The sequence below is a fragment of the Artemia franciscana genome, chromosome 5 (genome assembly GCF_032884065.1).
Source record: "Artemia franciscana chromosome 5, ASM3288406v1, whole genome shotgun sequence".
NCBI lineage: Eukaryota > Metazoa > Arthropoda > Branchiopoda > Anostraca > Artemiidae > Artemia > Artemia franciscana.
The window spans coordinates 56961429-56975342 of NC_088867.1; the positions used below are offsets into that span (position 1 = coordinate 56961429).

The 13914-nt window shown below is 33.9% G+C and overlaps 1 protein-coding gene across 1 annotated transcript in view; it reads left to right on the forward strand.

The window, feature by feature from the left end:
* LOC136027625 (hemicentin-2-like) overlaps positions 1-12684 on the forward strand; it is a 255202-nt gene extending 242518 nt beyond the window's left edge. The window contains exons 13-14 of the mRNA XM_065705041.1: positions 8567-8618; positions 10050-12684. Coding sequence (XP_065561113.1) covers positions 8567-8618; positions 10050-10256 — 259 coding nt within the window. The 3' untranslated portion in view covers positions 10257-12684. The remainder of the gene's footprint in view (positions 1-8566; positions 8619-10049) is intronic.
* The last annotated feature ends 1230 nt before the right edge of the window (positions 12685-13914 follow it).

Here is a 13914-nt window from a genome sequence, read left to right on the forward strand (position 1 = left end):
GAAGCTTTTTTTTAAGTTCATTATTTTGTGAAGAATGTTTAATTTCTAAATCTTCGAATTACGTTAAATAACTTTGATATTTAATAAACTACATGATTTCAGTAAATAATAGAAACAAATTCTACAGTTGGGTTTCTTACAGACGATTTCTATTTTTATTCCTTTTTTTTAAAGCTCGAGAAAATCCAACAAACTGGTTATTATTATGATTAGATTGGGCAGGTTTTTTTTGGAAACTATGAAATTTTAGCTTCTTAAAAATCATAACACCTCAGTAAGTTATTAAAGCAAAGTTTAAAAATTTACTAGCTTTTCAGAAGAAAACGATTAACTTTTCCAAAATTGGCCGTAGTAATAAAAACGTTAATTAATTTTGGAACCTGGTTTTTCTGCCATTTTGGCAGACTTGGTATAATACATCATTTCTAGGAGCTTTAAAACTTTTATATCAAACAGTCCGTGGTTACGAACTGTTGTGTTAGGAGCGACCCGGCTCAATAGTAACCGAAGCTGTAAAAAACGGTACTTTGATACCAATTAAATAAAAAAAAAACAAGTTTTTTAAATGAAAGTAAGGAGCGACATTAAAACTTAAAATGAACAGAAATTACTCCGTATATGAAAGGGGCTTTTCCTTCTCAACGCCCCGCTCTTTACGCTAAAGTTTGACTCTTTCTCTTAACTCTACATTTTAAAACAGTAAAAAAACTTTAGCGTAAAGAGCGGGCCGTTTAGAAGGAAAAGCCCCTTTCATATACGGAGTAATTTCTGTTCGTTTTAAGTTTTAATGTCGCTCCTTACTTTCATTTAAAAAACTTGTTTTTTTATTTAATTTCTGAACGTTTTTGAATCAATGCATGTTTTGATTTTGGCTCTCCGCAGAGGAATAATTAAAACGAAATTTGTATATTTATTTTTTTTGGCTAAATGGCTTTCTCATAATTTTGATCGAATGATTTTGAGAAAAAAAGAGCGGGGGAGGAAGCCTAGTTGCCCTCCGATTTTCGGTTAATTAAAAAGGCAACTAGAACTTTTAATTTTTTACGAATCTTTTTATAAGTAAAAGATATACTTAACTTATAAATTTGCTTACGTAAAGAACTTTTGTATTCTTATGTTTTTATTACATATATGAGGGGGTTTGCCCCCTCGTCAGTACCTCGCTCTTTACACTAAAGCTTAAATTTTGTCCCAATTCATTAAGAATGACCCCTGAATCACAAAAGCCGCAGAATAAATAGTTGAAATTACCAGAAATACTTTAGCGTAAAGAGCGAGGTATTAGGAGGAGGTGAGCCCCTCATATGGGTAATAATTTCTGTTCTTTTTAAGTTTTAATGCTGCTGCTTACTTCCAGCTGAAAAAAAACTTTTTCATTGTTTTTTTTTTTTAAGTAATGCTAGTAAATCCTGCGCTCCCTTTATGGAAAATTTCTTCCCCCATGACAAATTCCTCGATGGAAAGTTCCCCCAGCATATCCCCCTCTTCTCAACCCCTGCCTCCAACCAAAAAATCCTCCTGAAAACGCTTGTACACTTCCCAATAACCATTGCTATACGTAAGCACTGGTCAAAGTTTTTAACTTGTAACCCCTCCCACGGGGACTGTGGGGGAGTAAGTCGTCCCCAAAGACATAGTTATAAGGTTTTTCGACTACCTCTTAGTTCGTTTATTTTCCCGTTAGTTTTCACCTGTTTTCGCTTTATAGTTGTGTTATCTCTTAGCAGTTCTTTCGTTTTTTGAGTTAAGGTTGTGGTATATATGTTTTATCGCTCGTATAGTTGTGTTATTTTCAAATTATACTCCATAATAGAGAGGCTCCGAACACCCAGCATTGTATATTAAGCTCTGAATTTGACGTTTTTTTCTAACGTGACCAGATTCGTCCTGCGCCCTGCGCCCTTTTCATTGAATTTTTCTTCCCCCATGACATATTTCTCCAAGGAAAGATCCTCCCACATAGCCTCCTCCCCTCAACCCTACCCCCAAAACCAAAAAAATCCGCCTGAAAACGTCTGTACACTTCCCAATAACCATTATTATATGTAAACACTGGTCGAAGTTTGTAACTTGCAGCCCCTCCCCCAGGGACTGCGGGGGAGTAAGTCATCCCCAAAGACATAGTTATTATGGTTTTCGACTATGTTGAACAAAATGGCTATCTCAAAATTTTGATCCGTTGACTTTGGGGAAAAAATGAGCGTGGGAGGGGGCCTAGATGCCCTCCAATTATTTTGGTCACTTAAAAAGGGCACTAAAACTTTTCATTTCCGTTAGAATGAGCCCTCTTGCGACATTCTAGGACCACTTGGTCGATACGATGACCCCTGAAAAAAAAAGACACAAACAAACAAACAAATAAACACGCACCCGTGATTTGTCTTCTGGCAAAAAATACAAAATTCCGCATTTTTGTAGATAGGAGCTTGAAACTTTTACAGTAGGGTTTCCTGATACGCTGAATCTGATGATGTCATTTTCGTTAAGATCTTACGACTTTTAGGGGGTGTTTCCCCCTATTTTCCTAAATAAGGCTAATTTTCTCAGGCTCGTAACTTTTGATGGGTAAGACTAAACTTGATGAAACTTATATATTTAAAATCAGCATTAAAATGCAATTCTTTTGATGTAGCTATTGATATCAAAATTCAATTTTTTAGAGTTTTGGTTACTATTGAGCCGGATCGCTCCTTACTACAGTTCGTTACCACGAACTGTTTGATAGTTACATCAAAAGAATCGAATTTTAATGCTGATTTTAAATATATAAGCTTCATCCAGTTTAGTCTTACCCATCAAAAGTTCCGTGCCTGAGAACATTTGCCTTATTTTAGAAAATAGGGAGAAACACCCCCTAAAAGTCATAGAATCTTAAAGTAAATTACACCATCAAATTTAGCGTATCAAAGAACACAACTGTAAAAGTTTCAAGCTACTGTCTACAAAAATGTGGATTTTGTTTCCCCAGAATACAGATCACGGATGTATGTTTATTTGTTTCTTTTTTTTTGCTTTTCTTCTCCCAGGGGTAATTGTATCGACCCAGCGGTTCTAGAATGTCGCGAGAGGGCTCATTCTAACTAAAATTAAAAGTTCTAGTGCCCTTTTTAAGTGACCAAAAACTTGGAGGGCACCAAGGTACATTTCCCACGCACATTCCCCCCCCCAAAGTCACCGGATCAAAATTTTGAGATAGCTACTCTGTTCAGCTTGGTCTAAAATCTAATGACTATGTCCTTGAGGACGACTTAATTCCCCACATTCCCCAGGGGAGGAGCTGCAAGTTACAAACTTTGAACGTTGTTTACATATAGTATTGGTTATTATGAAGTGTACAGACGTTTTCAGGGGAACTTTTTCGAGTTGGCGTGGGGGTGGGTGAGAGGAGGGTGTTTTGTGAGAAGATCTTTCCCTGGAAGAATTTATCATGAGGGAAGAGAATTTCCATGAAGGGGACACAGGATTTTCTAGCATTATTTAAAAAAAACAAAGAAAAAATTAAAAAAAATCACCTAGAAGTAATGAGTTGAATTAAAATTTAAAACAAACGTAAAACATTATATATATATATATATATATATATATATATATATATATATATATATATATATATATATATATATATATGTATATATATATATATATATATATATATATATATATATATATATATATATATAAAGGGGTTCGTCTCCTCCACAATACCTTGCTCTTTACGCTAAATTATTTTTATTAATTTCAACTATTTATTCTATGGCCTTTGTGATTCTGGGTCATTCTTAAAGACTTGGGATAAAATTCAAGCTTTAGCGTAAAGGCGAAGTATTGACGAGGGGGCAAACCCCCTCATATACGTAATAAAATTACACAAATATAGAAGTTCGTTACGTAAGTTAATTCGTAAGGTATGTATGTTTATTACTAACAAAAATGTTCGTATAAAAAATTAAAAAAGATTAGTTGCATTTTTAAATAACCAAAAATTGAAGGACAACTAGGCCTCCTCCCCCTTTCTCTTATCAAAATCGTCCAATCAAAACTACGAGAAAGCCATTTAGCAGAAAAAAAAAATTGCTATGCAAATTTTGTTTTAATTATTCATGTGCAGTGAGCTAAAATCTAAACATGCATTAGTTCAAAAACATATTGAAATTAAGTAAAAAAAATCAAGCTTTTTTTAACTGCAAGTAAGAAGCGACATTAAAGCTTACAACGAACAGAAATTATTCCGTATATGAAAGGGGTTGTCCCCTCCGCAACGCCTCGCTCTTTACGATAAAGTTTTTGTTGTTTTAAAAGGTAGAGTTGTGAGAGAGTCAAACTTTAGCGTAAAGAGTGGGGCGTTGCGGAGCAGACAACCCCTTTCATATACATAATAATTTCTATTCGTCTTAAGTTTTAAAGTCGCTCCTTACTTGCAGTTAAAAAACAGTTTTTTTATTTAATAATTAATGAGATTGCTGACACTTTATGTAAAAATTTAGTAAAGGTGCAGCTTCGCCAACGAAAAAGAGTTCTAATTTGTCATTTTTGTAAAATAAAATAAAATTTAATGCCAAAAAAGGTCAAAGGTCATATCAGCAGCTGCGTCAAAACACAATTCATAATTACGCTTTTAGTCTGGTAATAAAATCTTTTCCTTCATTTAAAATCTAAACAAGGCTAAAAACTTTTTAGGAGTTAGAATAACAGCTTTCTGCGTTAATTCAATTCTCTAGAAACTTTCTAAGAGAAATAGAAATCTACAGATGTGAAATGACTACTAAATAGCTATCCAATTATACGGATTTACCGGATAGATTTGAAGTTTAACTTCTTTCTTTGAAATAGAAATATCATAACCTATGCAGTGATATTTGTGTATACTATTGAAAACTTTTGATGGCTTTAGGTGAAGGTAAACTGCCTCATTGCATACAAAGCTCTGACTAAGAGAACCACACCGTTTAGACTTTTTTCTTTGGTGTCACGTAGAAAAGTTTAGGTTAAGCTTTCTTATTCCTTCCAAAGAGCTTAGCTCTACTTTCTAATTTTAATACAAATGAATTGTAGGGAAAAATTATTTGCCTAATATTCTTGGTATCTCTTCCTGCCCTTAGTTTCCGGCTTAGTTACCGTTAGTTGCGATTTGTGATAAACCAAAATTCAAACTATGCATTAAATTTGAAGAAAAGCGTGCAAAAATAATTTTAAAAGGGTAGGTGTGATGCAGAAAAAGCGCAACTACCTTTATCCTGTCTTACATAATATCAATTTCAGTCCAATGGTGTTATTAATATTTTTTTGTTACTACGGAATAATCATTAAAATTCCAGGAATTGACACAAAATCTCATATAAATAATCATACGACGTAGATATTTTCGAAGGCCACAGTGCCTTTCCATGACTGCCTTTCACCGTAGATTTTTCAGAATTGCATAGAAATGATACCATTTTCACTTTTTGATAGATAGTCTGTCATCCATCCATCCTAGGACAAAACTAAGGTAGATAGTCAGAGAACTAAGAAAAGATCAAGATTTTTGGGTTGACTCATGACTGACAATGTCGACTGGACTTGTATGCAAAAAAGGGGGGGCTGAATTTGCTTGGACTCACTTGCAAACAAGTGACCTAAGCCTCATAGGCTTGTCCGCTTATAGTCTCAGGCGGACTACCGAGTCTTAGGATTGACGCATGACCGACAAGTTCCCTGAATTCGCGGGCCAATGGAGAGACCTATAGTTTTCCAAGTGTTTTGGTAAACGGTACGGGCAAACGGTGAGAGTAGTTATGACTCTCTTATTGAACAAGTACTTATATATTAGCTTTTGGAAAGGTACGCCCGCCTATAGTCTCAGACAGGCTGATTAAATTATATTTATCTTGGTCAAATTTATCTACAGTGCTGCCTTCCATACATCTGCTGGTGACGATCACTGTATATGTCATCGAAATTTTTTATTGATTTCCATTGTCTAGTAAAAGGATTTATTCCTATTTTAAATGTTATCTAAGAATAATCAGTTGTCCAATGTAGTCTATTTCCAATAATTAGCCAGTTAAATGATTATTGACCGTAGAGATTTTTTGGATTACGGACGATTTTGGCAGGATTTTTGCAGGAAAACGCAGATCCATATGGAATTAAGATTTCACAACGTATTGGGAAGATGTGATAAGGAATAAAGTGGATAGCTAATAATTAAAAGATTAAACTGCTTATTTTTATGAGATTTTGTTGGAATTCTTCAAATAATTCTGATTTTTTTTTGCAACTCATAATTCCGACTTTTAAAACATCTTGGCATGCTTTTTTTTCTTGTGAATTAAATGTGTAGTACAAATTACAAAACGTGTAGCACAAATTCTGTGAACTGAATGGGCAAATTCAATTGGGTTTTTCTGCGAACTGGTGCATGTGGGAACTAAGGGTTATCTATATCAGGATCATCAAGGTTATCTATATCAGGGTTATCTGATTATCTATAATCAATCTTGATAGTTTTTTGGAATTAACTGAATTTTCAGCAGAGTTCATAATGTGCCCTTAAATCTGAAAGCTTAAAGCTAATGTTGGAAATTGTGCATATATATTTTTATATATATATATATATATTATATATATATATATATATATATATATATATATATATATATATATATATATATATATATATATATATATATATATATATATATATATATATATATATATATATATATATATATATATATATATATATATATATATATATATATATATATATATATGGGCCTGTGTGTCATTGTATATGTATGAGTGTGACTGTTTGTTTGATTGTAACTGTATATTTTTGTGTCTATAGATATGTTTCGTGTGTTTGTATTTTATGTCTACGTGTGTTAGTGTGCATGTGTGTGTCTTTGTGTGTCAGTATGTGTATCTATTTGCATATGATAGACTCTGTATCTGTATGTGTCTATTTGCGCTTGGGTATGCTAAAACGAAGAACTTATTTCATTTCTTAAGAAAATTACAGAAATAAGTGTAATATCAGCCAATTTTAAAACAGATAACTCGATTCTGCTTATCCAAAATAGTATCTTGAAATTCGGAGAAATTTAGAATTTCAGTGGGGGATCTGGGCCACAAGATCCGTTTGGATTGGTGCAGTGATTTTCTGTTTGGATTTTTTCCTCTGTTTGTTTCTGTGGATTTGGCTGAATTTGGCTGAATTTGCATGTAAACCATTCACATGTAGAGCTTCTATTTACAAGTCAAGGAACTGCACCTAACCTACAAAAACAAACTTATAATTGCTTCACTCCGTTTTTTTCCGAATTGGTTGCATTACCAATTTTCATATGAGGTAAATGACAATCTCCGGGATACCGTTTAATCTCCAGCCCTATAGCATATCAAAGGCTTACAGGGAAAAGGGCCAAAACATCCTTTGCTATTAAACAACTTCACCCTTGTTTATAGGTTGTGGAAGCTAAGTAGGGTCCCTTGATTGCAAAGGGAGTATATTCAATTACTAATATTCTAGGATACTAGCCAGGAGACCGGGATCTATGACTCTCAAAACTTGTTAATCGTTTTGGATATGATTGGTTTATTCCAAGTTTAGCTAAACTAAGTTACTGAGTTCCTGTTAACTTTCTCCTGCTCTTAGTTTGCATTTTATAAACTAATTTAGCTGAGAGTCAAGGAAACTTTCGTAAACAATATGTTCGTTATCCCGCATAGTGGAATTTTCTTTATAAAAAGTTTAAAAATAAAATAACTGATAATTCTAATAATTTAATACTTTTGGACACTGAAACTAATAAAATAAATAGAAAAATCCTCCTTTTAAGCAGCTACAGGTATAAATAGGGGGAGTGATTTGGCTAGGAGCCCCCTTCCGTTTTGTAACTCTAAAGAGCTTAACTACGAACCACATCAATTTATTTCCGTTGAACTGAATCAACGTCTGTGGTATACACATCAATATTTCTCGCTCACTGCAGCACCAAGCCACCAAAGACCTACACAGCTGTAAATGCCCCTCCTCCACCCAAGTGTATCTCAAGCTTCAGTTTTACCCTCTCCCATGGAGATCAAATCTCTGTTAAATCATTCGTTAAGACCTCTCCCATAACATGTGGGGACGGCCTGCTTTTCCTTTGGCCCCAGATGAATAGGCAAAAAGTACAATCTTAGCACAATCTATAATCCTCCATCCGTAATCATAATCCTCCATCCATAGAACGTTGCCTAGGCATCTTAACCTTTCAATCAGTATAACCCTACAAATTAGGATTGAGCGTTTTTTTTTTTTTTTATAGCTTAATGTTTGACATACAGTCTGTTAAGAGTACCAAGGACTATTCCGGTTCTATTCTTCTAGAAAACCTTGAACTTTTTTCTCGTTTGGCCCTTTGAGAAATAAAACACTCCGGGTTTTCTCTTACATGTCAAAGTTTATTTAAAAAAAAAATTATAACCATTCTTTATTGTCAAAAACAAATTCAAAGTAACAAGCAATGCCAACAGAATTATTATTAAAACAGATTTCTTTTCTGAAGCGATATTTTTTCTAATATGAATTTTATTCTAGTGGAAAGCTTAATGGTCACATGAAAAATGGTTATGTCAGCGCCAGTTCATCGGTAAGTGGATTTTAATTTTTCTGAGAAAATGAGAGGGTGAGCAGGCAAATGATAAAATATTTCCGGATGAGCAAACAGATTTGGCATAAAATCCCTAGGATATTGCTAAAACTGAAAGTTTACGACTCCCCACAAGTAATCAAAAAGGCCAAGTCTGAATTTTATGACTCCTAATGAGGCTTTTACTGATAGGAGAATTTGTAGCTTTTCAAAGTTTTTTACGAATATGATTTCAGTTTGACTACTTATGACTACGGTGTTATTATTTGGAATGGTGCCAAAAATGTAGTATTGAATTGCACACGGAAAAATTTACCAAAAAAGGAAAAATATATCAACCACTTTGACGTTCAAACTTTTATAATTTGTTCCTTCGAATAAATACTATTAACTACAAAAATAAAAAATTTACCCGTCATTTAGTTTTTTATTTCTGTAGTTTATAATAAACATGAAATAATTTACGACCCCCCTCCTTCCAATTGATGGGAAACCTGACTCTCAGTTTCATTGTCAAATAGTTCATGGTGGTGAACTATAAGTAAAGAGCGATGCGGCTAAATAGTAACTGAAACTGTAAGAAACAGAGTCTTGATAATAATAGGTACATCAAAGTAATCTAACTTTAATGCTTACTCAAAATATAAAAAATCATTAAGTTCAATTTTACCCATCAAAAGTTACGATCCTGAAAAGTTTGCCTAATTCTTATTAAAATCCCTAAAAAATCAAGTTATATTAGCGAAAATCATACCATCAGGTTCAGAATATCAGAAAACCCTACTGTAGAGGTTTCAAGCTCCTATATATAAAAATGTACTCTAAATAACAAGAAAAGATGCACTTTCTAAAACAGTAATGTAACTTCAATTTTAACTCCCGCTCTAGAACAGATAATTGTCGCTTTTGTTCAAAACCCCTTCAAAGTGAGATTTTAGTAGTGCTGAGATTTAGCTTGTATGTAATTTGGGCCAAAGAAAACTTTAAAACGCATAAAAAACGTGTTTATATTTACTTTTTTACGTTTTTACGATTTGAAAAAAACATTTCGGGCGGGGAGTGGGGGTTCAAACACCCTAACCCCCTTGGATACGGTCTTGCTGATAGCGCGCATCCAAAATTTGATTTAAGCTGGGATTTTTGTCAATAAGCACAATTTAGCATCTTAAGAAAAAGTAGGATTAAGATCCGTTTCTCGAAAAGTTAAGTTTAAAGCTGAGAGATATGTCTCTGTGAATGTTCCGTTTTATAATTTTATTATATTATAATATTATAATATTATAATATATAATATTATTATATTATTATATTATATATATTATATTATATATTTATTTATTATATTATATATTATAATAAATGTTTATTATAAGAGCTAGATGTTGCCAAAGGCTTGTACAAATCGTATCTTAATCAGTCTCTATTTTCTAGCAATCATCTGTCAAATCAAAAGCATCTGACTTGAGGTATTCAGATTTACAGCTCCCCAAGTCGAGTAATAACGGATCCATGCGTTCGAAAGCCGATCAAGTTGCTCATGGTCTGCCGAGCGTGACGGCGATTCCCTCCCCTAAACCTGAAATTATCCACATCACTAATGGATCTATTTCCAACCTTAAAGACAAAGTGGATGTCTGAGAATAATTAGTGAGGCTAATTATGGCCTGATAATGACATTCCTCTGTTTCTATGTGACATCCTTGTTGTGTTTTTTTTTTCTATCTAGTCAAGGAATAACTGAATTTGTGTGCCATTGAAATTGATTTTGTGTTTGTGATCCTGAACTAAAAAGTCTGCAGAAACGTCATGTGATCAAAGAAACAGCTACTTCAGTGAAAAGTAAAATAGTGCAGATAATTTTTTATTTGTTTTGAATTATAGTGCAAGTAATGCTAAAAAAAAATGAGAAGAAGTAGGTTTAGAGAGAAAAGGTTTTTGACAGAAAAATGATGGCTTGGGTGCCAAAATTGGGGTTTGCTAAACTAAATAAAAAAAAAGAGCTATATACATCCCTTATACCATCGATTAGTTAAATATAAATTTAAGTTAAATCAGAATAATATATTTTGTAGATTTTTTTATAGTTTATGCAAATATGAATTACCTAATAAATATGTGGATGGATAAAATGGAAATCATATGTTGATTAGTTAATCATTTTTAATCAGCTTATCAGTGCTTGTGCATTAGGGCCATCTAATCTACAAATATACACAATGCAATATTCCAAAAACTATACCATTTAAGTTCGTAGTGCTTAATGGTCTGCTTTTATGGCACTACTGGTGTGCCTTAGGTTTTTGGCCACAATTTGGACAATTAGACTAAAAGAACCTTTTATACTCTATGCTGTACACAGAAATTATGGCACTGGACATAACAATTTCCAATGTAAAGCTTCTTTGGGATAATTTTTGTTGTTTTTTCTCATCAAAGTTCTATGGAAAAATAGTGTGCCGCTGTAACGCCACCAAAAATGCTGCTTGGGGTTCCTGATAAATCAAGGTTTTTGGCACCCAAAATAGTGCTTTGGGGGTCTCAGGGGGGTCTCAGGGGGGAGTGCATCTGGAGGATGTCAGGTTTGATTGGGTTTGATTTATGGCAAAAGCGTATATTTTGACTGCTTAAGTTGAATAAATGTCATTCTCTTTAAGCCTGTTTATATGATTTTTGTCAAAACTCGACAAACTTATACAAAATCTCTAATAAGATTTTCCAGTGGTCTGAAAATGTAGGTAGGTGAAAATGTAGGTAACTCTAGGTTAGAATTAAAGTTAATTATTCAACTCTTTTAACTAATATTACTAAAACTACTAAATTCAGTATTTTTTACATGAATTAACATCAGCAAAGATGAAATTGGTAAGCTCTGGTTGTCCCAAAATAAAAAAAAATTCAAATCTATATATATAAAAATAAGTTGTTTGTTTGTATGTCTGTCGACTGACGTCATGTTTGTGTGTCGACTGATGTCATGTTTTCGACTGACGTCATTATAAGGATTAAGCTCTATGTCGTCATGAAGTTCTTTGTCGACTGACGTCATGTTTGTCAACTGATGAAATTACAGACCGGGACACCGGGACACAAATGACGACCAGGACACTGGGACACAGGGAATATAAATGACGACCGGGACATTCAAAGAGAAATTACAGACTGGGACACCGGGACACAAATAACGACCGGGACACAGGAAATATAAATGACGACCGAGACACAGGGACACAACTACAACGGGGACGCCGGGGGCACAGGGGGATATATAGATGACGACGGGGACACAGGGAGTTCAAGAGTCGGTAAACCTGACAATCTATTTATATGCACAGACAATGGGACAGCGAAGAATGTTGTATATTCGCAAGTTTTACATAGTTAAAAACATATATATATTTATTTATATTCACAGGTGCGACACAGGGACACCCCAACAGCTAGTAATAAATAAAGTTGCGATTTCAGAATCCCAATAATATTGACTGTACCGTGTATCAGCTGAAGCTTAGGAAAAAAATGTCTTATCATTTATCATGTCCACAACGACGATTTTCTCCAGAAAGGTATAAAAACACAGTAAAAAAAACAACAACAATATTCTCTTGAACTTTAGCTTGGGTAAGATTAAGGCCTGGATTGCTCGAATATCTTCCATGGCTTTTATCTTTTTTTTCCAGATTGTAAAAATACCAGTTTTATGTTTTCAAAACCAAATTGCGAGTGACAAACGGCTTCAAGGGAAAAGGGGCCAAACTAAGTAACAGTCCTCCCCCTGTACTCGGACCTATTTATCATAGGACTTGTTTACTTTGTTCCTTTTAAGTACATAGCTTTAAAATGTATTGACAATTTGTATTATATATATTTATATAAATATTTGTAAATACAGAATGCTTACTGCGTAGTTTTCTTTTCTTATCGCTTTCTTTTATGTGGAAATTTAAATATAAAGAGCTATTGATTGTGATCTCAAGCGTGTAATTTTTATGTGCCATTTTTTTTTTATCACAGTTCGTAATTTTTTGAGGGAAACACTTTGCTTTTACTTTGCAAATAAACGTATTGAAAAAAAATTGACTGGGCATTTAAGACAGGCTATTGTTTGAACTATTAACCATATTTTGGACCTTCTTCAGAAAAGGTTGTAACCTTGATTACAATCAAACATCGATTCTTGGCCATTATTCTTTCTGAATTTATATTCCAAAAGCAGGGGTAGGAAGCATGAAATTAGGTGACATAGAATCTGTTTACTCAGGCAGGAAGGATGGGTTACATAGACAGGGAGTAGGGCTCATGAAGAATAAGGAAGCTGCTAAGTCTTGTTTAGGCTAGGAAGGTATTAATAATAGAATACTAATTGCTCATTGTATGACTAAAAAGTTCAGGGTATCAGTCATAGTAGTATATGCCCCCGTTGAACCAACTGATGGAGATACTAGTGACTCAGATGAATTTTACTTACAGTTACATGAGCAAATAGACAGGGTACCAGGTAGAAATATGGTGTTTTTGCTAGCAGATTTTAACGCCCAGGTTGGTAGAAATAGGGATAGATGGTATCCTTGCCTAGGTAAATTTGGTGTAGGAAAAGAAAACAGTAATGGCTATAGGCTTTTGCAGTTTTGTAGGTATAACAGCCTAGTTATAACCAATATGGTGTTTGGTCACAAAATGGCCCAAAAGCTGACATGGTATTCACGTGATGGTAAGACAGCGAACCTTAACGATTCGTATTTACTGCTAAAAAAAAAAATGTAGTATGCAATAAAAAAGAGATACACGAATGTTTACAACACGGCGCGGCGATCGGTTCGAGGAAATTTGCTTCTGGCACACGTCACGTTTGTTAAAGAGCAGAAATTTTATTTGAAAGCAGGGATTTTTGCTATTGAATTTTCTGTTCAAGACTGATTTTTTAAAACACTGATGCGCTTGGGAATCCAAATTTGACTGCATATCGATATGCCACTGCGGTATTTACCATTCCTATACTATTTTGTAATGATAGCAAAAAATAAGAAAAAGCATTGCAATGCGCGATCAAGCAGGTACCAAGAGTGATGGCAAAAATGGTTAAAGGTAAAGTTAACCTAAATAATCGGTTTTGTCTTCTGAAAGCCCTTTATGAAATCTTGGTTAGAAAGGCGCATGGAAGAAAAACCCAAGCAGTTCACCAAATACATAATATAAGTATATATGGCTAGGAATGGTAACTATCTTCCAAAAAGTTATGACGTTGTTAGGGTCCAAAATGAGAATTTAAGAGGAATTTTTCGAGAAACAGTTGCATATG